Source organism: Malaclemys terrapin, chromosome 1 (assembly GCF_027887155.1).
Source record: "Malaclemys terrapin pileata isolate rMalTer1 chromosome 1, rMalTer1.hap1, whole genome shotgun sequence".
Classification (NCBI taxonomy): domain Eukaryota; kingdom Metazoa; phylum Chordata; order Testudines; family Emydidae; genus Malaclemys; species Malaclemys terrapin.
This window is the reverse complement of record NC_071505.1, coordinates 299,236,762-299,260,518: the sequence shown is the minus strand read 5'-3', so window position 1 is coordinate 299,260,518 and position 23,757 is coordinate 299,236,762. Positions and strand designations below refer to the sequence as shown.

Genomic DNA, 23,757 nt, shown 5'->3' with positions numbered 1-23,757 from the left:
ATTGGTAGGATAGGGCCCTAATAATAGACATGACTCAATGCATAGCAAACGGGGAAGAGGCGAGGTGAGAAATGACAAAGGACAGATCAGTAAGATCACACAGCTATTTAGCATAGTCATCTGTGCATTTGAATGGTTGTTAATTTTATTTTCAAAATACTTATTGTTAATCATTATTAAGTCACTTATTGTGGGTGTCATTGAGCAAGCTACTCTAGGAAAATATCAAAGACAAATATAGCAACAGCAAAATAAGCAACGAGCGAGAATCGGGTTATAGAATTGTTGTTCTTGTTTTGAAATCACCAAGCTCTGCAAAAAGAATGAGGAGTACTTGTGGCACCTTAGAGACTAACAAATTTATTTAGGCATAAGCTTTCGTGGGCTAAAACCCACTTCATCGGATGCATGCAGTGGAAAATACAGTAGGAAGATATACAGAATATACTCGTTCATTAGCCCATTCGTTTATAAGCCGACCCCCCAAGATGGTTAGGTAAAAATAGCAAAAACTGTATGAGTCTTTCAGAAGCCCACCCTATATTTCAGGGGTTGGCAAACTTTGGCTCCTGGCCCATTAGGGTAAGCCTCTAGCGGGCCTGGACATTTTGTTTACCTGGAGCGTTCACAGGCACCTTCACAGCTCCCAGTGTCCCCGGTATGCTGTCCCAGCCAATGGGAGCTGCGGGAAGTGCCGCGCCCCATTGGCTGGGAATGGTGAACCGCGGCCACAGGGAGCTGAGGGGTTCCATGCCTGCAGATGCTCCAGGTAAACAAAACGACAATGTATTAGATGTTCAATTCAATGATTCCATAGAGTTTAAAATCATCAAATTTTGGTGTAGACCTGTTTATAAGCTGACCCCCGCTTTTTGATGCATCGCTTTTTTACCAAAAATATTCAGTTTATGAACGAGTATATGTGGTATATACACAGAGAACATGGAAAAATGGGTGTTGCCATACCAACTCTAATGAGACTAATCAATTAAGGTGGGCTATTATCAGCAGGAGAAAAAAAAACTTTTGTAGTGATAATCAGGATGACCCATTTCAAACAGTTGACAAGAAGGTGTGAGTAACAGTAGGGGGGAAAATTAGCATGGGGAAATAGTTTTTCCTTTGTGTAATGACCCATCCACTCCCAGTCTTTATTCAAGCCTAATTTAATGGTGTCCAGTTTGCAAACAAGCTCCTAGACTTACTGCATTATGGTGACTCAACTCACACTCCAGTGTTTTCCAGGTGACTTGGTGATACATGAATTAACAGTGGCACCTGATATTGTCTCTTAATTGGCATGCTGTTTGCTCTGTCCTTTTCTTTCTTCACAGGTGAGGGCTGAAGAGGGGAAGCCTGGCATGGAATCAGCTGGAACCAAAACCACTGCTGAGAGATACCAGTCTGCTAACCAGAACTACCTTAGTATCAGCATTCCACATGCTGTCATAGCACCTGGAGACACTTTACAAGTTACCTTGAAGGATGTCCACCGGTCCAGCAGCAGTAACATCGACTATTTCTATTACATGGTTAGAAATAGGACTGTGACAACAATACTTTGTATTAGAACAGATCATTTTGCAGTTTATAAATCTACACAACTGACTTTTTTCAGGTTGGGAGAAAAGCATGTTAATGTAAGATGCAGCTTCGGAGGAGATCTGGTGCAAAGAGATCCATACACGTGGTATTTTTAGATCTTTTGTGACATCCATATACTTTAATTGAAGTGAAAGGCACCAGATTGAGAGCTTTGGAAACTGAAGTCCTAGGGAGAAAAATTCCGTGATCTCCTGATTTTCCTAAGTTTGGGCCAAATTTATGCCCACTTCTACCAGATCTGAATTTGGTCCTTAAAACTGCAATAAGCCCAGATTTTTCTTTTTTAAAATTTAGTCTTTATAGTCCTGATTCTTATTTACACTCAGGCCTCTTTACATCACTCTTTCAGTGTCGAGGGGCCTTAAAGTCAGCAGAAAAGTATATGTGCAGAAATGAGAATCAGGCCCTGTGAGTTTAAAGTGCAGTCATATTGCTGGCGTCATTTAGTGTCTTGCAGTGTCTCTTCCAGATAAATGGTTCTCATTTTACAAGTAAAACTATACTTTTTTTTTAAATTACCTAGGATCCCAAAGTCCAGCTAGTCCTTTCAAGCTAGTGCATCATTACCTGCAACTAGAGCTGGCCAGGAATTTTTTGACAAAACATTTTTCAGTGGAAATGATCTGTTGAAACTGATGCTTTTCACAGGAAATGTCCTGTTTTGAAATATTTTTTGAAACGTGTTTTGAAATTGTCAAAATGTCCCATTTCAACATTTTCAAAATGAAAAGTTCAATTTTTTTGGAACCAAATTATATTTTTTGTTGATAAATTTAAAGTTTTTGTTTTTTAAATTAAATTATATAAATATTGAAATGATATGTTTCAAACTTATCTGAAGCAACCCAAACTGAAAGTTTTTTTGGATTAACAGTTTGCTAAAAATTTTGAGATTTTTGGCTTTTTGTGCTGATTTAGGATGGAAAATTTCAAAAATCTCAAACATCTCCTTAGGATGAGAAAATAGTTTCCTGATCAGCTCTGACTGAATCTAAGAGCATGTCTACACTACAAAATTAAGTTGCTCTAGTTTATGTTGGCATACAGCCGCCTCAGTAATTGCATAGCTTGTGCATATCTGCACTTTGCCTCTTGTGTCGGCTGTGTGCATCCTCACCAGGAGCACTTGCACGATTGAACTGTCAGTTCGGTGGCACCAGTTCTTCAGATACAGATGAAGAAGTGGGGTTTTTTACCGATGAAAGCTTATGCCCAAATAAATCTGTTAGTCTTTAAGGTGCCACCAGACTCCTCGTTGTTTTTGTGGATACAGACTAACACGGCTACCCCTCTGATACTTGAACTGTCAGTGTGGGGAATTGTGGGATGGCTTCGGAAAGCCAGCAACAGGTGATGTAAGCAACAAATCGAAGGCCTGATTTACACTACAGCATAGGCGCCGACTTCCCCTTTGCCCAGTGGGTGGTTGACTCCTCACCCCTGTCCCTGGCCCCACCGTTTCCCCGCCTCTTCCTGCCCTGCACCACACTCACCCTGCCCCCATTCCACCCCTTCCCCAAAGTCCCTGCCCCCATTCCATCCCCTTCCCCCAAGTCCCCGCCCCTGCCCTGCCTCTTCTTCACCTCGTCCCCGCTCCTCCCCATTGCTCCCGGAAAGTCCAAAGTGCCACCAAACAGCTGTTAGGTGGCAGGGGGCGGGAAGTGCTAGGAAGGAGGGGGAGGAGCGGGGATGTGGTGCGCTCCGGGGAGGGGAGGACAATGCGGAGGGAGCTTGGCTGCTGGTGGGTGCTAAACACCCGCTAATTTTTCCCCATGGGTGCTCCAGCCCCGAAGCACCCACAGAGTCAGCACCTATGCACTACAGAATTAGGTCAACTTAAGGCAGCTTATGTCAACCTTACTCTGTAAGCGTCTACATTAAAATGTAGCTCCCACCAATGTAACTTGCCCACTACACTGACTTAATAACTCCATTCCACAAGAGGCATAGCGCTTAGGTCAATGTAGTTAGGTTGATGCAGTGTCAGTGTAGACACTGCATTGCTAACATCGGCTGTTGCTGCCTTTCAGAAACCACCCCACAATGCCCCACCCTGGTAGTTAAATCAGTACAAGTTCCCGTGGTGAGGATGCACACTGTCAACACAAGGAGCATAATATGGACATGTAAAACTAATTCAATTACTGTGCTGGCTGTACGTCAACATCCACAGTGTCTACACTGACACTCTGTCGACCTAACTACATCGACATTGACTCTATGTCTCTTATGAAGGTAGAGTTATTAAGTTGGTGTAGTGGACAAATTACATTGGCAGGAGCGCAATTTTAGTGTAGACACTTACATAGTTAGGTCAACGTAAGTTGCCTTGCTTCGATCTAACTCTATAGTGTAGCTAAGACTGGAATTTAATGAGCAATTCTCTTCATGATCTCTTCATCTCTTCATGCACAAGCCAGAAAACAATCTTGCTCAGTTTCTCACAGCTTTTATTGACTCTGCAATGCTAACAAGTATAAAAAATATTTCTTTCACTAAAATAAGCAGATCTGACTATGAATCCACTCAGGGAACAAATCAGTTGAATGACAAATATGTTCATTTTTTTTAATGATAACTGCACTTTACAGCTGACATTTTCAAAGCTGTGCAAAGCATTTGGACACCCAGTTACCATTTAATTTCAATGGGAATCAGGTGTCCAAATCCTTAGACAGTTTTGGAGATCACAGTCCCAAGATTTACAAGTAAAATGTAAAAAAGAGACAATTTTATGCCAGAAAAACAATGAGGAGTCCAGTGGCACCTTAAAGACTAATAGATTTATTTGGGCATAAGCTTTCATGGGTAAAAAAAAACCCAGTTCTTCAGATGCAATTTTATATCAGAATTAGAATACCTGCTACCCAGAACTACCTGGGCACCTTAGTACCCTTGAAGTGCAATATCTGTAAGAAAGTTAAAACCTGTCTGAAAGGAGAAACTCCATTAGCTCATCTGTGAGGATCTCTGTTCTACTTTGGCCATTTTAATGGCAAAAACCTGCTGGTTTTTTTAGACTTATGGCCAAATGACCCTATGTTTTTATTGTGTCCTGTCTCATGATTTTTACTGTTGTTTCGAAAAGTGTCTGGCATCAGTTCAAGTAAAATCTTTATCAACTCTGCCATCTAAAGGTCTGATTCTGGCTTTCTTACAACTTTCTCTAGAAGTGGTTCAACTGAAATAAATAGGATTACTTGCAGAGAAAGGAATTAGCCAATGTAACAATGACAGAATCAAGAATAAGAGCCAGACTCTGATACTCTTACTCACACTGAGTAATACCTTATCCTGTCAGTGAAAGACCTATCCCCCCTTCAGCCCGATGTAAGAGAGCCAGTGTTCCTATAGCCTGCTGAAAGACAGCCACAAGCCTGCCTTCTGAAGTCCCTTTTGCAAGGTCGGGTACAGGGGTGTGCTGGGGATAGAGTTGGGGATAAAGGAGTGTGTCAGGGTGGATCCCCAGCACACACATATGCAGAAATTCTGGGCAGTGCTGCAGTTCTAAGGGCAGCCTTGGGATGCTACTGTAACTTAAACAGGCTACCAGAGCTAAGTTATACTGGGGGACCTCTCCAGCCCTGGGAGTTGTCCAGAATCAGGAGGACACGACTCCATGAGGTCTCCCATGGAGCTCAGAGGTACTACCCATAGGCCATGAGTTGTGTGCTGTTCCTCTTTGAGGTGCAGCACCCAACATCACCCTATGGGTAGGTCTATACTTACCTCCGGGTCCGGTGGTAAGCAATCGATCTTCTGGGATCGATCCCAGAAGTGCTCGCTGTCGACGCCGGTACTCCTGCTTCGCGAGAGGAGTACGCGGAGTCGACGGGGGAGCCTGCCTGCCGCGTCTGGACCCGCGGTAAGTTCGAACTAAGATACTTAGACTTCAGCTACGTTATTCACGTAGCTGAAGTTGCGTATCTTAGTTCGAAGTGGGGGGTTAGTGTGGACCAGGCTTATGAGTAGTACCATTGACTTCAATGGAAGAACTTATGGAGTTAAGTGCTACTAACCCAGAATAAGTTATCAGAATCTGGCCCTTAGTGACATGATTATTAAGTTTCGTATTCCCTTTATGTAATACAAATTCTGTCATGATTGCACAGCATTTGATTTGTTTTGTATTTGCTTTTGAATTGCAGGTGGTGACAAAGGGGAAAGTTGAGGTTATGGGAAGGGTCCCTTACGCAAACAAAATAATCACCCTGGATATTACTGAGAAAATGGTGCCTGCATTTCGCTTTATTGCTTACTACTTCATTAAAAATCAACGCCACAGTGAGATTGTGGCTGACTCTGTGTGGCTAGACATTGTGGATGCCTGTGAAGGAAAGGTAATGACAAATAAAGGAATATTTATAGAGAACAAAAATAGAAAAAAGATGAATAAGGTGGGATATGATAGAGATCGAGCCAAAGATCTGATCCCACATGTATAAAAGGGACAAAAAGCAGTTTCATACAGGTTGGCGTGCATTTATTAATAATCTTTTGGTAATTCCACCATTACCACCATCTAATTCTGAATACACAAAGAATCTACATTAGAGTGGTCCCTTGTAGTAATCTTTTAAAAGTCTAGTATTTGAGGGACAAATTCTGCTCTCATGTACTTGATCTAGACCTGTGTAACCAAGAGCAGAATTGGGTCCATTAACTGAAAGTGAGAAGGCAGATATGGGAGAAGAGAAAGTGAAGTAGCAATTGTTTTGGTTTAATTAACTTTGTAACATAAATAAGCTACACGTCACTAGTTTTATTTTGAAGTATTTTTTATTGTCAGCTTGCTTTGGAAAGATATTAAATGCAGCTGGTACTGTTTAAGGCCCTGATTCAGCAAAGCATTTAAGCATGTGCTTAAATCTAATTGAAGTTAAGCTCATGCTTTTCTGAATCCCTAAATATTTAAGGTAAAATTCTCTTCACACACACCAGCTTCCAAGGCTCTTAGTGGGTGTTGCCCACATGTATCTGAGGGCAGAGTCTCCATTCTTTAAGGTTCTGGTGTTCTGAGCTCTCATTGTAGCAACTGGAGTAAAGGACTATCAGCACGGTTTAGGATCAGCCCTTTATCTTCGTCTGCCAACAAACATATACCATAAGTGACACTAGATAAATGTTAGTGATATGAAATGCAGAAAGCTTAGATAGAGATTACCTGTCTTGCTAATACCCCACTAATATCAATGCTTGATATTAATGCTAATGAGAAATGTAAAATTCTGTTATTTAAACATTTTGCATTTAGATTAAACTGAAAACAGACCGAGACACATACGAACCAACAGAACTGGTAAATTTATCCATTGACACAGATCATGCAGGAACTGTTGCCTTAGCTGTGGTCGATACTGCAGTTTTCATTCTGAACAGAAAGAATAAGCTTACGGCCAAAAAAGTAAGTGTGTTAAAAAGAAAATAGCCTGTGTCACTGAGTCAAGTAGTATTTCATAGGAGAATAGAGAGATCTGAATATAATAAATGAGTAGTAATCAAAACATTATTCTAGACGTTGCTTATTTGGGAAAATATTTTTCTTATTTATTTATAATACATTTATAACCAATTTGCATAGGATTTGCCAAAGCAGAAAAGACTAGTAGGCTGTCCGCTCTCATATGGGCAAAATTGATGATGCAGAGGAAGGCCATAAATTAATTCAATGTGTGCCCTTCTTAAAATGTTAGATTCCTTTCATCTCAGTGCTGGGGTGTAACCAATACTTCTATTTGCATCATTTCTGCATATGGCCCGATAACAGGATATGACATCGCTATTCAGAAAAGAATCACTAGTTTTGCAATAGTGCACCTTCCTATAATGCTATTATATTTTGTAGGTCTTTGAAGCAATGAATTCATATGATCTTGGATGCTCAGTGGGCGGAGGTGCTAACAGTGCTCAAGTTTTCAATGATGTGGGTCTGGCCTTTATATCAGACACAATTAAATCACATTTTCGGCAAGGTAAACAAAGACCTTCTTCCTTTGCTATAGAAGTGTATTGTGGTAGAATAAGTTCACACTGAATTTCTGGGGGTTGATTTTTAGACCTTGTATGGCACTGTACTGTTGCTTTATTCAGCGGCCTCCCTTCTGTGTGGTCTTCTTATTTCCCAGTGTTCATTTTCCCGTCTTATACTATGTGTTCATAGCTCATATGCGGGTGAAACAGGCTACACTCTTGAGACTGGTCATTTGGCATCTATTGTAGATTGGACTGTGTGAGGGGGAAAGGCACTGGTAAACCAGCTTTGCAGATCATGCATCCTCTGGCTGCCAGGCCCCAGGCTGGTGCTGAGAAGCAACTTAGAGCAGCCTCAGGAATTATTTTAACCAAACTCTCTTGCTCTGTTTTCCTAGGTTATAAGTGTTCCCCTGCTACCAGAAGACAGAAAAGATCATTGGATTTTCACAAGCAAATTTCAGGAATTGGTATGGCCATTAATCTTCAGGGGCAAGAGTCAGAGGCTGCTGGGGCAGGGCGGAGAGGACTGGAGAGCTAGGGACCAGAGCCTCAGGGGTGGATGGAAGGAAGGGGAAGGATGGTGGCTGGGGGGAGGGGCGGCAGGAGCTGGAGCTTGCCTGAGGGAATGGGAGAGGTCTCAGTTATAGGAACAGGTGCTAAACGTTACAGGGTGTAATCAGGCTAAATCTATTTATACTCTTTTAGAGGACATGCCAATGCTAATTGTATGCCATTCCACTGTATCACCCAATATGTTTATGTTCTGTGTGTGCCATAGATTTCAGAGGAAAGCCATTTTAGAAATGATTTTATAGTTAGAAAATGTTTTATTAATACCACGTTTCCTTCCCTTCTGCTTCAAAGCCAGGTTGCCTTCAGCACAGTGTGCTCCAAATGACAGAAGTGTTAGTGATCTAAATATATATGATCTGAAGAAAGCATTTTCAAAAATAATTTTCCTATAAGTCTGTCACATGAAGACCTGATATCTTATGATCTGTCACTATAAGAAACAAATGCTTTATCCAAGGGTTTTCCTAACTTTCTGGAACTGGCTCTCTATTCCAAGAATAAAAATAGGGTCATGACTCACTCCCTGCAAGACCTCTAACCCTCAGCATGGGCAGGTGAAATTTTGAGTCATAACCATACTAGACATAACAACTAACTATGTAGTTTTTAACAGTGATTTTAAGGTTGTCTAAAGTTTTATAGATCAACATGCTGGAAGAACCTGTCTGACTGATTAATGATGTTCCACATAATGCTGAATTGGAGATTACAATCTTAATTCTTTTTATCTCTGTGCAATCATGATACTTCATTTATATCTTCACCGTTAGAGAGAAACCTGATTTACAGAGACAAGAGAATGAAAATGAGATGGGAACTGTCAAAACTGATCCATCAAAAGCTGAGTATTCCTCTTTCAGAGATACCCAAAATCTTCTGTTCTTCTGGCTAGAGAAAGCCAGTTCCAAAGTGCTGACGCAAGGGATGTCTGTCAACTTGCCTTCCAACAGCCCAGTCAGTCAACCTCTTAGCTGAAAGGATTGGTGGTCCACCTCTTTCCTGTTGGTGGATCATCAGAAAAATAGTCCTGCTGCTGGATCTGAAGTTCTTTGAGATGCTGACTGTTGAATTCCTGATGGCTCCCATCTGGCATCTGTTCCCTTTAAAGTTTGAGGTGAAAGAAAGCTTCTCCAAGTTTCCTCTTTGCGCTTGGGAAGACCAGTTTCTAAGTGTTCTTATGAATAAGTTCTGCCCTGTTTTTCAGGTACTGAGCAGTCATATTCCACTACAACAGAGAAAAGTTCAGCTCCTTTAGGTGCCCCCAAATGTCAGCAGCATAAGCTACGCATGACCCCTCCTGAATTATTGAAGGCATCCGCCAAGGGAGCTCAATCTTCATTCAGGAAAACGTCTGCTCTCAGTAAAAACAGTTGAGTTAGCCTGAAACTGTGAACCCATGAGACATGAGGTGCAATGTTAGATCTGAGTGACCACACCACTGTTCTTACTTGTCTTTGCCCTGGTACCATATATTCAGGTTGAGATGCATCAGTGAGATACACCGCTCTCACTGAATGTGGGAGTCTTTGACTGCTTCTGAAATGTCTCAGATAAGCATTTTCGTGGCACTGCTTTGTAGAGGAGCAAGCCTTTTTCAATAGCAACATTAGAAACATACCTCACAAGCGCTAGAAGCCATCCAGCACCAGAGATACCAGTTGACTCATTACATTGAATTGTTAAATAGTCCCTTTTCCTGTCTTTTGAAAGCAACTGTTCTCATACATTCTCAGCCACATCACTGATACAGTACTGAATAGTCTCATTTTACAGGGCCTCTTTTCAGTTTGGTGGCTGATTCATAGATTCCAAGGTCAGAAGAGACCATCTAGTCAGGCTTCCTGCATAGCACAAAATAATTCCTAGAGCAGATCTTTTAGAAAACATCCAATCTCAATATAAAGATTGCCAGTGATGGAGAATCCATCACAACCCTTGGTAAATTGTTCCAATGGTTAATTGCCCTTACTATCAAAACTATATGTCTTATTACCAGTCTGAATTTGTCTAGCTTCAACTTCCAGCCATTGGATCCTGTTATATCTTTCTCCGCTAGATTGAAGAGCTCATTGTTAAATATTTGTTCCCCCGTTGACGCTTATAGCTTGTAATCAAGTCACTCCTCCTTTGTTAAGCTAAATAGACTGAGCTCTTAGAGTCTAGCACTATAAAGCATGTTTTCTAATCCCTTCATCATTTTTGTGGCTCTTCTCTGAACCCTCTCCAAGTTATCCACATCCTTCTTGAACTGTGGTCTCCAGAACTGGAGACAGTATTCCAGCCGCAGTCACATCAGTGATCAATACAGAGGTAAAATAACCTCTCTCCTCCTGCTTGAGATTCCCCCGTTTATTCATCCTAGGATTGCATTAGCCCTTTTGGCCACAGCATCATGCTGGGAACTCATGTTCAGCTGATTATCAACCACAGCCCCCAAATCTTTTTCAGAGTCAAGCCATATAATTTTTGAACCCATATTCATTGAGCAGGGAAGTATAAGATTTTCTACAATAGTATAATCCTTATAGTATTGTGTGATCAAGATAAGATGCCTGAAGGGCATGAGTTTTGTCATAGCCAGTTTGAATAGTCAAGTCTTGCTGATTGTTCAAGGCTTTGAGTTTTCTCAGGAAAAAACCCTCAGGTTCATCTTTCAGTGACAGTCATTTTGAAGGCTTCTTAGCCTCAGCTGCTAGCATTTCATATCACACCACACACTGTGATATCAAATCAGTCAATGTAAAACCAATTGTTGCATCCTCGCGTTGTCTGTTAATTTTATGAACTGTCCTGGGAACACCTCACATGCCATTGTCTCATTCACAAAACTTTTTAACAAGGCAGGGTCCTTTCCTGGCTGACAACCCTTTGGCTAGACGTGATCTCTAGTAAAAATGGAATGACATAGACAACATGATCATGTTAGGCTCATTGGGCCTTTGTGTTAACAGCAGATGCGCTGTTCTAGCTCAGTGGTATGTTTTATCATGGTCTGTGTGCATGGGCATGAGCACTTGCACTTCCTATGGTACATCATAAATAACAGTGCCGGTACAGGTGTTTTATTTGCAGCAGCTCTGTTGGCATACTACATTCACGTTCTGCTCAAGACTATACTGAGCATTAGTCTAGATTAAGGTTGCAGTAATATGATGGCCTTAAAGGAAGCATGCCAATCATGACAAGACTTATAATGTGTATCTAATTACAAATGTATTACATTTCTTTTCTTTCCCACTGCAAACTCTTATAGTCATGTTTCAATTACATTTTTGGTAGAATTTTTCATGACATTGTTGGATCTTCTCTACAACCCTCTCTGGGACTGGATTCTACGCTTTGGGGAACAATACCTTATACTCTAAGAGAGCATGGCTTCTCAGCTCTCCAAAAGGGATGGAGCATTCATTTCTAGCACTCCACCGTTATGAGATATTAGAACTTACCATTGTCACTGGATCGGGACGGAAGATGATGAGTGTAGTTTTCACTCTTTACTTTTATCTGAGCCTGAATGGGAGGGAAATGGGAAATGTTTTTGTGGCAGGTTCTTTTGTTTTTAATGATGGTCATTGAAAAGCTATTCAAAGACTAAGCATGTTGGAAGTATTCTCAGTGGAAATGGGCTAGTAGGCAGATTACAGGTGAGGATTTCCAAGTATATGTTTAGTTTATTAAACCATTCTGTTGTTTGTTCTGGCAGAAGCAGAAATAAAGGAACATAATCCATGCAGAGGAGAATAAACCTGATAACTGAAACTCACAATCTTAAATTTTTCTGTGTAAGAAAACAAGCATTTGAAAAATGTGTCCTAAATAAGAGTCCAATTCTGCTCTCATTCACTTCAATTTCAGTCAGCTGATCCTGCCCCCAGTGACTTCATGGTCTGAACTTGAAGGAAAGATAAGATTGTAAATCCTTCAGGGGAAAGGACCTTCTTCTCGTTCAGTTTTAGTACAATGCCTAGCCGGGTGGGGCCCTGGTTCATGATAAGGGTTCCTATGGCTACTGTAATAATAGTGAAAAATAATAATAATGACATAAGTGAAGTACATAAGTATGATTGAATATCTCAAAATTTATCAAAGCCTCTGCAACACTGATGTCACTGTAATTTTGTTACAGCTAACAAATACCAAGATCCTGCTCTACGAAAGTGCTGTCATGATGGAATGAAATTAAATCCAATGAGGTTTTCTTGTGCCAAAAGGCTAACTCGAGTTACTGGCTCAATAAAATGCAAAGAAGCTTTCAAGTACTGTTGTGAGAGGGCTCAGAGCCTCAGGAGGGAGCTGGAAGAGAAGAAACTAGCTTCTGCATTGGCAAGAAGTAAGGAATTTTGCCTTTTAGTAACATACCATTTTTAAAAAGTGAATTGTATACAGTCATCTCTGAAAAACGAACAGGAGTACTTGTGGCACCTTAGAGACTAACAAATTTATTTGAGCATAAGCTTTCGTGGACTACAGCCCACTTCTTCAGATGCATAGAATGGAACATATAGTGAGGAGTTCTATATACATACAGAGAACATGAAAAGGTGGGAGTTGCCCAACCAACTCTAAGAGGCTAATTAATTAACGTGAACTGTTGTCAGCAGGAGAAAAAAAACTTTTGTAGTGATAATCAGGATAGCCCATTTCAGACAGTTTGACAAGAAGCTGTGAGGATGTTTAACATGGGGAAATAGATTCAATGTGTGTAATGGCTCAGCCATTTCCAGTCTCTATTTAAGCCTAAGTTGATTGTATCTAGTTTGTATATCAATTCAAGTTCAGCAGTTTCTCGTTGGAGTCTGTTTTGAAGCTTTTCTGTTGCAAAATTGCCACCTTTAAGTCTTTAAGGGCTTTGTTGCAAGGATAGGTTCCTGGGTTAGTGTTTTTGTTCTGTGGTGTGTGGTTGCTGGTGAGTATTTGCTTCAGGTTGGGGGTCTGTCAGTAAGTGAGGACAGGTCTGTCTTCCAAGATCTGTGAGAGTGAGGGATCATCTTTCAGGATAGATTGTAGATCTCACTGTGTATTTGTACAGTGCCTAGCATAATGGTGACCCAATCTTAGCTGGGGTCTCTAAACACTCTTGTCATGCAAATAAATAATAACAATCACTATCATCATCATTTCTGAATGAATTTCAGTGCACTTTGGATCACACCCTATGTACCCAAGCACTCTGAAAGTATTCCTGCCTGCTGACCCTGTATGAAATTCAAGCAGAGAAGTGTTTTGCATTTGTCTCCATTCTGCCCCTTAGGCAGCCAATTTCATTGAACAATTCTGTGTGTCATGACTGATCCCATTCAAAGCATGATTTCTGTCACCGGTGTTCTCTCCTTTCACGCCCCATCTATCACAGTAGTAATGAAGAAATAATTTCTCCTCTTGTAACTAAAGGGGGAATTTTTTTGGTTGATAGCATATAATTTCCCAGTTTGGAAGGAAGAATTAACCTTTTGTTCAGTGTCAATCTTTAGTCGTTGTCTGTTGTCTTTATGCATTTTTTTGCACTTTACAAGATCAAAACCAGACAGAGTCTTTTCATTCAGCTAGTCAGCATATTAATCCTTTTGTCTTGTCTCTCTGACAACTGATTCTCCAAATCAGTGTAAGGTTATCAGCCATAGGTTTTAAGGAAGACTCCCAATTTCTGTTTTCCAGTTGGTGACGTTCCAGAAGAAGACGTGTTTGATGAAACTTCAATCAACTTGCGCAGTGTCTTTCCTGAGAGCTGGTGGTGGGAGACAGTAGAAATTAAAGAACCTGGACAGCATAGGTACTGTATTATTTGACCAGATGAATACACCTCCATGTATGTAAAAATACCTATAAATGTCAGTGTTCTGTTGAATCTATTATAGAGGGATTTGGACCTGCTTGCTGTGTCTCTCCTCCACAACTGATATTTTTTTTCAGTCTTCAAGATTTAAGGAATGAACTTGTTTTCATTTCATACATTCTTCTTAATACCTTATCTCTTGTCCCTTTAGGGTAACAAATGCTATTCCTGACTCTATAACTACTTGGGAAATTCAAGCAATAAGTATATCACCTCAAAAAGGTAAAAAACCCTATTGGTAAACTGTTGGTTCACTCTGTACTGATGCATGAATATTGACTCAACCTCTACATGATCTTAAAGATGTACACTAGCTCATCTAGAAGTTATGGGCTCAATACAGAAAGTACAGAGTTGAATTTTATGGCCTGTCTTATACAGGAGATCAGATTAAGCAATCATCATGGTTCCTTCCGGCTTTGAATATCTAAGAACCTTTTAATTTTAGCTTCCAGTTGGACAGAGGGTTATGGCAAATGTAAATAACAATGATAAATAAAATGCTGAGCACTTTGAACCTATGAATCTTTCACTGTGTTTAGTGATGCCTGTGTTCATATTAAGTAAGTCTGGGGAGCAGATGCAAAAAGAAAATTCCAAAGGAATCCTATTCAGAAGATTTTAACTGAATATGTGGTACATTACCATTAACAGATTCATTGGTTTTGAATAATAATACCTAGCACTTTGCATCTGTAGATCTCAACATGCTTCACAAAAGAGGTCAGTGTCATTGTACCATTTTAAAGATGGGGAAACTGAGATACAGAAAGGTGAAGTGACTTCCATGTGATGACCAAGCAGGCCAGTTGCAGATATGGGAATAGAATCCAGATCTTCTGAGTCCCAGTCCTGTGCTCCATCCACTAGGCAACATTGCCTCATACATGCAGAAAGGATCATTCATTTGATCATCTAATGTGCGCTCCTGTATAACACAGACCATAGAATTTCACTCCGTTAGAGTCATAGTCACAGAGTTTAAGGCCAGAAGAAGCCACCAGATCATCTCGTCTGATCTGCTGTATAGCACAGGCCACCAGCACCCACACACTCAACTCAGCAACAGACATTAGACCAAAGTATTACAGCCCAAAGGTCATTAGACTATTATGTGCCACAGGCAGAGAATAGGAAGGACTGTGGTGCACCAGTGTCTGAGGCCCCAGCAATGGCAGGGAAATTTGGGCTCATACAATTACTCCTGTACTGAGCCCAAATTCTCCACAAAGCATTTTAAGAACATGGGATTTGCCATGCCAGATCAAATTCAAGACCATTGATGTATCCAGTTGGGTATTCTGTTTCCAAATTTGCTGAACCAACCACTGGCCCATACTTCATGGCTTCAGAAAGCACACAACAAATCCACAATATACCCAGCCAGTTGTTCAGTGTTGGAGGCAGTAGTAAAAGTTTCCTCCTGACCCGGCAGGTCAGCTTATGGTCTGAAGCATACAGTGTGATTACCGTTATCAGTATTTTAGCTTGCCCAATCACAGACATAAGCTGCCATAAGATATAGCTACAGAGACTTTTATTCCTAGTTTGTAAACAACCAAACTCAGTGCCATTCTTTTGCATTTATTGTAAAAGCTTAGCAAATTCAGGCCTTTTCATAAGTCTCCCATGGATGCCAGCACTGGGTTTAGGTAGCACTGCTGTTCCAAATTAACATACCTTTTAACTAACGCATTATTGTAGACCCCAAAAAGATTGCCTGCACGGACCTTTGAGCCCATGCAGAATCCCATTGATTTCAGCAGGGCTCTGCACATGAAATGTCCCTTTGCAGAATCCGGACCGTAGTCATTTAGGCCTTGATTCATCAAGGGGTTTAACATGTGCCAAATATAAAGCCCCTGAGCAGGGCCGGCTCCAGGGTTTTGGCCGCCCCAAGCAGCCAAAAAAAAAAAAAAAAAAAAAAGCCGCGATCGCGATCTGCGGCGGCAATTCAGCGGGAGGTCCTTTGCTCCCAGCGGGAGTGAGGGACCGTCCGCCGAATTGCCGCCGAATACCTGGATGTGCCGCCCCTCTCCGGAGCAGCTGCCCCAAGCACCTGCTTATCAGGCTGGTGCCTGGAGCCGGCCCTGCCCCCGAGTAGTCTCCATTGGTGTAACAGTTACAGCAGTGGAGCACGACTATGGAGTACTACCCAAGAAAAGTAATGGAAAAGGCATTTCCTAGGAACCTAATTCACAGTCTGTTAAATATTTTCAGAGAAAAGAGATTATTTGGAAAGAAGTTCAACAAACTTTGTGCTATTTATTTTAGTACGGTGTGCAGGGCCAGCTCCAGGCACCAGCTTACCAAGCAGGTGCTTGGGGCGGCCACTTCGGAGAGGGGCAGCACGTCCAGCTGTTCAGCGGCAATTCGGCAGACTGTCCCTCACTCCTGCTCGGAGCAAAGGACCTCCCGCCAAATTGCCGCCGCAGATCGCGATTGCGGCTTTTTTCTGTTTTGTTTTTGTTTGGCTGCTTGGGGCGGCCAAAACCCTGGAGCCGGCCCTGACTGTGTGGGGTAAATTCTGTCATCCCTTTGTGCATGTAGAGAGCCCCGCCCTCAGCAGAACCAGTGTAGTTGTCCATGGGGAGACTACACTTCTGTATGTTACACAGAACACAAATTCACAGCTGCCTCCCTTTATGAAGCTCTGGGATGGGGACTGGAGCCAGGCCAGGAGTGGGGAAGGGTCAGTTTGGTGCATCCATGCCTGTGCAATCTCCATCTCATAGGTCATGTAGAGCAGGCATGCAGGCCTGGTTGTCGAGCTGATCTGCTGGTGCACTACAGTCTTGGGGAAGGAATCTGTCTCCTACACCTCCCCGGGACTTCCAGCACTATGCTGGGCTTGATGCAGGGTAGATTTGGACATATGTTTGTTTCTGAACATCAAGAAAGGAGTACAGCTATTTGTTCTTTTTTAAATGCAACATCTTAATGAGTACCTAAACTAACAGCACTTTGAAAAGCTAACATACCGTGGTTTTGCTGGGTCTGAACTCCAGTTTTCTCCTCCACCAGGTTTCTGCATAGCTGACCCCAAGACCTTTAAGGTTTTCAAAGATTTTTTTGTATCAATAAGGTTACCATATTCAGTTCAACGGTACGAGCAACTAGAAGTAAAAGCAGTTGTCTACAACTACCTTTCTGAAGATCTCAAGGTAACGTTACTGTAGTACATTGCTGAACTGTATGTTATATAAATCACCCAACCACCAATCCTTACTTCCTTGGTCAAGTTTCAGCTACATTGTCTGAGTTGCCCATACTTGGCTGAGGTCCTCTGGGCTTTGTAGAAAGGAGTAGAGCTAGATACAGGGAAGACTGTTGTATTTCCCCTGCTCCCTCACGCTTCGGGGACTAATGAAAAATAACATTAATGTTTATATTGCATGTTTTCAAAGCAATGAACAAATGTTCACTAATGTATCCTTACATCCCTCCTGTAGGCAGGTGAGTACAGTTAGTCCCATCTTAGAATAAGCTGCTCAGTCTAAGTGGTTTAGCTGGGAGGCAAGATGGTCTAATGGATTAGCTATCGGACTGGGAATTAATAGATTGCAGTTCTGTTCTTGGTTTTGATAATGATTCATTGTGTAGCCACAATGGGCACTTAGCTCCTCTGAACCTCTGATCTATTTGAGGTTTGCTCTTCATTGTTTATATCTGTCAGATATCTATTTACTTGAGCAGTGGTGTAATAAATATTATTACAAGCATTTCCTTGTTCCAATAGGTTACAGTGAAGATGATCACTGTGGAGGGGGTGTGCAGTGCAGGGACATCGACAAAGGACGTGCAACAGAAACTAACTGTTAAGGGAAACTCAGCAGTGCCTGCCTATTTCTCAGTAGTTCCACTCACTGTAGGGGAAATTCCAATTACCATTACTGCTTTTGACCCAATTTCTGGGCACAGCGATAGTGTTATGAAGAAACTCAAAGTTGTGGTAAGTATAACAGCATTTGATCAGCTCAGCTGTTGAGCAGGAATTTAATAGCTCTCTTTCTGTCTGTCTCTGTTTCATTACATATACACATAATTGTGTGCATGGAACTCTCAGGAAGAAAATAGCATTAGAAAGTAGTGACTAGAATGCATTTAGCACAGAGAAGAAACTTCATTCTGGGATTGACCTATGACTACAATTCCCTGTTATAAGGTGGGTGCACAACTGGTTGGAAAAGCATACTCAGAGTAGTTATCAATGGTTCACAGTCAAGCTGGAAGGGCATATTGAGTTGGGTTCTGCAGGGATCTGTCCTTGGTCTGGTTCTATTCAATATCATAAGAACATAAGAACGGCCATACAGGGTCAGACCAAAGGTCCATCTAGCCCAGTATCCTGTCGTCTGACAGTGGCCAATGCCAGGTGCCCCAGAGGGAATGAACAGAAAAGGTAATCATCAAGTGATCCATCCCCTGTCGCCCATTCCCAGCTTCTGGCAAACAGAGGCTAGGGACACCATCCCTGCCCATCCTGGCTAATAGCCATAGATGGACCTATTCTCCATGAACTTATGTAGTTCTTTTCTGAATCCTGTTATAGTCTTGGCCTTTACAACATCCTCTGGCAAGGAATTCCACAGGTTGACTGTGCATTGTGTGAAAAAAATATTTCCTTTTGTTTGTTTTAAACCTACTGCCTATAAATTTTATTTGGTGGCTCCTAGTTCTTGTGTTCTGAGAAGGAGTAAATAACACTTCCTTATTTACTTTCTTCACACCAGTCATGATTTTATAGACCTCTATTATATCCCCTCGTAGTTGTCTCTTTTCCAAGCTGAAAAGTCCCAGTCTTATTAATCTCTCCTCATACTGCGGCTGTTCCATACCCCTAATCATTTTTGTTGCCCTTTTCTGAATCTTTTCCAATCCCAATATATCTTTTTTGAGATGGGGCGACCACATCTGCACACAGTATTCAAGATGTGGGCTTACCAGGGATTTATATAGAGGCAAAATGATATTTTCTATCTTATTATCCATTCTATCCCTTTCTTAATGATTCCCATCATTCTGTTCGCTTTTTTGACTGTTGCTGCACATTGAGTGGATGTTTTCAGAGAACTATGCACAGTGACTCCAAGATCTCTTTCTTCAATATTAACAGCTAATTTAGACCCCATCATTTTATATGTATAGCTGGGATTATGTTTTCCAATATGCATTACTTTGCATTTATCAACATTGAATTTCATCTACCATTTTGTTGCCCACTCACCCAGTTTTGAGAGATCCTTTTATAGCTCTTTGCAGTCTGCCTGGGACTTAACTATCTTGAGTAGTTTTTTATCATCTGCAAATTTTGCCACCTCACTGTTTACCCCTTTTTCCAGATCATTTATGTATATGTTGAATAGGACTGGGCCCAGTACAGACCCCGGGGGACACCACTATTTACCTCTCTCCATTCTAAAAACTGACCATTTATTCTTACCCTTTGTTTCCTATTTTGTAACCAGTTACCAATCCGTGAGAGAACCTTCCCTCTTATCCCATGACTGCTTATTTTGCTTAAGAGCCTTTGGTGAGGGACCTTGGCTTTCTGAAAATCTAAATACACTATATCCATTGGATCCCCCTTATCCACATGCTAGTTGACCCCCTCAAAGAATTCTAGTAGATTGATGAGGCATGATTTCCCTTTTCAAAAAACATTCCCCAACAAATTATGTTCATCTATGTGTCTAACGATTTTGTTCTTTACTATAGTTTCAACTAGTTTGCGAGGTACTGAAGTCAGGTTTACCAGCCTGTAATTGCCAGGGTCACCTCTGTAGCCCTTTTTAAAAATTGGCGTCACTTTAGCTATCCTCCAGTCATTTGGTACAGAAGCTGATTTAAATGATAGGTTACAGACTACAGTTAGTAGTCCTGAAATTTCACATTTGAATTCCTTCGGAACCCTTGGGTGAATACCATCTGGTCCTGGTGACTTATTACTGTTTAGTTTATCAATTTGTTCCAAAACCTCCTCTAATGACACCTCCATCTGGGACAGTTCCTCAGATTTGTCACCTAAAAAGAATGGCTCAAGTTTGGGAATCTCCCTCACATCCTCAGCCATGAAGACCGATGGAAAGAATTCATTTAGTTTTTCTGCAATGGCCTTATCGTCCTTGAATGCTCCCTTAGCATCTCGATCATCCAGTGGCCCCACTGGTTGTTTAGCAGGCATCCTGCTTCTGATGTACTTAAACATTTTTTTGCTATTACTTTTTGAGTCTTTGCCTAGCTGTTCTTCAAATTCTTTTTTGGCCTTACAAATTATATATCTTCATAAATTATTAGGATAATGGCAGCAAGAGTACATTTATAAAGTCTGCAGATACCACCAAGCTGGGAGGGCTTGCAAGCACTTTGGAGGACAGGATTAGAATTCAAAATGATCTTGACAAACTGGAGAAATGGTCTGAAGTGAACAGGGTGAAATTCAATAAGAACAAATGCAAAGTATTACACTTAGGAAGGAATAGTCAATTGTACAAATATAAAATGGGAAATGATTGCCTAGGAAGGAGTACAGAGGAATATGAGTCAATAGTGTAACACTGTTGTAAAAAAAGCAAACATCATTCTGGGGTGTATTAGTAGGAGTGTTGTAAGCAAGACATGAGAAGTAAGTCTTTGGTTCTACTCAACAATGATAAGGCCTCACTGGAGTATTGTGTCCAGTTCTGGGCACCATGCTTCAGGAAAGATGTGGACAAATTGGAGAAAGTCCAGAGGAGAGCAACAAAAATTATTAAAGGTCTAGAAAACATGATCTACAGGGAAAGATTGAAAAAAACTGGGTTTGTTTAGTCTGGAGAAGAGAAGACTGTGGTGTGACATAGCAGTCTTCAAGCATGTAGAAGGCTGTTATAAAGAGAAGAATGATAAATTGTTCTCCTTAAGCCGTGAGGACTAGCAAGAAGTTCTGGGCTTAAATTGCAGCACGGGAGGTTTAGGTTAGCCATTAGGAAAAACTTCCTAACTGTCAGGGTGATTAAGCACTGGAACAAATTACCTACAGAGATTGCAGAATCTCCGTCATTGGAGGCTTTTAAGAACAGGCTAGACAAACACCTGTCCAGGATAATCTAGAAATACATAGTCCTGCCTCAGTGCAGGGGAATGGACTAGATGACCTATAAAGGTTTCTTGTAGTTCTACATTTCTATGACTATTGTAGGTAAAAAGAGCTCACTACTGAATTATCCTGAAGGAGAGAGGAGTTCACTACCTCCGATGTAGCTCCGACTACTCCAGTATGATTGGTTGTCTGCTCTTAAAGGAGGAGTCCAATTGCTTTGGCAACCATCAAAGGAGTGGCCTCGCAGACCAGCCAATCACAGTTGGTTGGAAAACAGTGTGGCCCTAACTAGTCCCAAACTTCCTCCTAGGTTGTATATAGTACTGCATGTGCAGCTGGGAGAGTTTTTTTTTTCTCCGTGAACCTGTGGCTGAAGATTTGCATGGTGTTCACCCACCTATATGCAACGTTTGTGATGGTGGTAACTCCTAGTAGCCCTGGCTTTTGTTCCTACCCAACATTAATGGTTGTACAGCAAAGGAGCATACCTGAAAAGAAAGCAGCCTTGGATGAATCTTTAATCTCACTGCTTTCTTCTTTAAAGGTGGGAGGGGATGCCATTTTCAAAAGTCAATCTAGCTCAGGGCTTCCCAACAGTGGGTCCCTTTGGCAACCTGCCAGGATCCCAAGGCCACACCTAATTTACATATAATGGGACTGATTCTGGCTGCACTAACCGTTAATAAGCAGGTGCAGCCTCAGGGATCAAGATAAAGCACTGCGTGTTGGGAACCTGTAGTTTCCACTGGCCACATCCCCATTAAAATGGAGGCAGCCTTTATTATTTATTTATGTATTTATTTATGTGTTCACTTGCTAATAACATGTTTGTTGCTTTACAAGACACAAAGATAAAGTCAGTTCCTACGCCAAGAAGCTTCATCTAAAAGACATAGAGAAGATGGGAGACACTGGGAAGTCAGGAAGGAAAGCAGTCATTTGTGGTAACTTTCTGCCTCTTTGCTGGAAAAAGCACTATTGGCCTATATGGCCTCCATTGCTTTAGTATCCATGCAGGAAGTCTGTGGCAGAGCAGGGAACTGAAACTGTGCCCCCCAGATCCTAGCTTGGCACCCTTCTTAGTGGGCCATCCTTCATAGTGATAATGCCCAGCACAAAGTCTTCCATATTTAACAAAAAGGTCTGGAATTTTGCAATGTCATGATAACAGGGACCACATTCCAGGTAGTGAGATCAAGAATACTGAGACATTAGAATCATAGGACTGGAAGGGACCTCAAGAGGTCATCTAGTCCAGTCCCCTGCACTCATGGCAGGACTACGTATTATCGAGACCAGTGGTGTGCAACCTGCGGCCCATGGGCTGCAAGTGGCCATTCAGGGTAATTCGCTGGTGGGCTGCAAGACAGTTGGTTTACATTGACCATCCTCAGGCATGGTTGCCTGCAGTTCCCAGTGGCCACGGTTCACCGCTTCCAGCCAATGGGAGCTGTGAGAAGTGGGGGCCGGCACGTCCCTGCAGCTCCCATTGGCCGGGAATGGCAAACTGCAGCCACTGGGAGCTGCAGGTGGCTGTACCTGCGGACGGTCAATGTAAACAAACTGTCTTGCGGACCGCCAGCAGATTACCCTGAAGGGCTGCTAGCAGTCCATGGGCCGCAGGTTGCCCACCACTGATCTAGACCATCCCTGACAGGTGTTTGCCTCATATCACACAAGGCCATTAGTTGTTTCAGCTGTAACTTGTATGAGCTTTGCACAGTCAGCATCTTTTAATTATTTTTTTAAAAAGAATTGATTAAAAGAAAATTAAGACATAGCTCCTTTATTGACACTTTGCATAGTGTGTGTGTAAAACTGAGCCCTCCTATGGACTGTAGATGTAGGTTTCACTTGCTAAAAATAAATGTCAAAGCTTCACATTTCTTGTTTGTTCTTAGTAAAATGTTTCATCTGAAAGAAATGATGCTTTTTCTAACAAAAAAGACTAGTAAAAATCACTACTCAATTCAGCTGGTATATTTATGGACTTGAAATGCTGACTCTAAGTACCTTTCATTGTCTTTGATCAGAAATCTCTCTCCAAATGAAATTATTGCTGCCATCTACTGGTCCAATATTATGTTAGAGGATATGTTTTTAGCAGTTAAGTCCTCAGGATGCAATCATTTGCAATGGGGTTGACCTATTTTTTTTTCTTTATTGTGCAGACTGAAGGCATTTTACAGACAGAAGAAGAGACCATTTGCATTAATAATAATTGTAAGTTACAAGAGGGGCTTTATTTTTTAAGATTTCCACCATATTTAGTCTAATAATCTGATTTCAAAATGCTTTACAACCATCTGGGCTAGTAGGATCATAGGAACTGCCTATGGCAATCCTCGGCCCGTATACTTCTGGATTCCATCTCTGACAGTGGCAAGCACCAGATGCTTCAGAGGTAAGTGTAAGAACCTTATCTAAAGTGACATTCCTGTCCCCATGCTGTGTTACGTGCCACCAGGAAATAAGCTGAAATATTTGATTGAAATATTTCTTGTATGTTTGTAGTAAATTTTTATCCTGGGCAATCGATGTTTGTTGTTCCATGTTCAGAATAATTGTACTGCCAATCCTTATTTACCAAAATGATAGTGACTAACGTGCAGCTACAATTACCTCCATAAAATATTTCCTCTTTCTCTGAAAACAAATAATTTGACATGTGAATGTGTCAAAGTACTAAAAA

General features: G+C 41.5%; 1 protein-coding gene across 1 annotated transcript in view; it reads left to right on the top strand.

The window, feature by feature from the left end:
* LOC128829845 (complement C4-like) overlaps positions 1–23,757 on the top strand; it is a 93,196-nt gene that overhangs the window by 17,733 nt on the left and 51,706 nt on the right. The window contains exons 12-22 of the mRNA XM_054015234.1: positions 1,335–1,532; positions 5,754–5,945; positions 6,860–7,009; positions 7,451–7,577; positions 7,974–8,045; positions 12,278–12,481; positions 13,807–13,921; positions 14,136–14,206; positions 17,009–17,148; positions 17,724–17,936; positions 23,237–23,288. Of these exons, the coding sequence (XP_053871209.1) occupies positions 1,335–1,532; positions 5,754–5,945; positions 6,860–7,009; positions 7,451–7,577; positions 7,974–8,045; positions 12,278–12,481; positions 13,807–13,921; positions 14,136–14,206; positions 17,009–17,148; positions 17,724–17,936; positions 23,237–23,288 (1,534 nt within the window). The remainder of the gene's footprint in view (positions 1–1,334; positions 1,533–5,753; positions 5,946–6,859; positions 7,010–7,450; positions 7,578–7,973; positions 8,046–12,277; positions 12,482–13,806; positions 13,922–14,135; positions 14,207–17,008; positions 17,149–17,723; positions 17,937–23,236; positions 23,289–23,757) is intronic.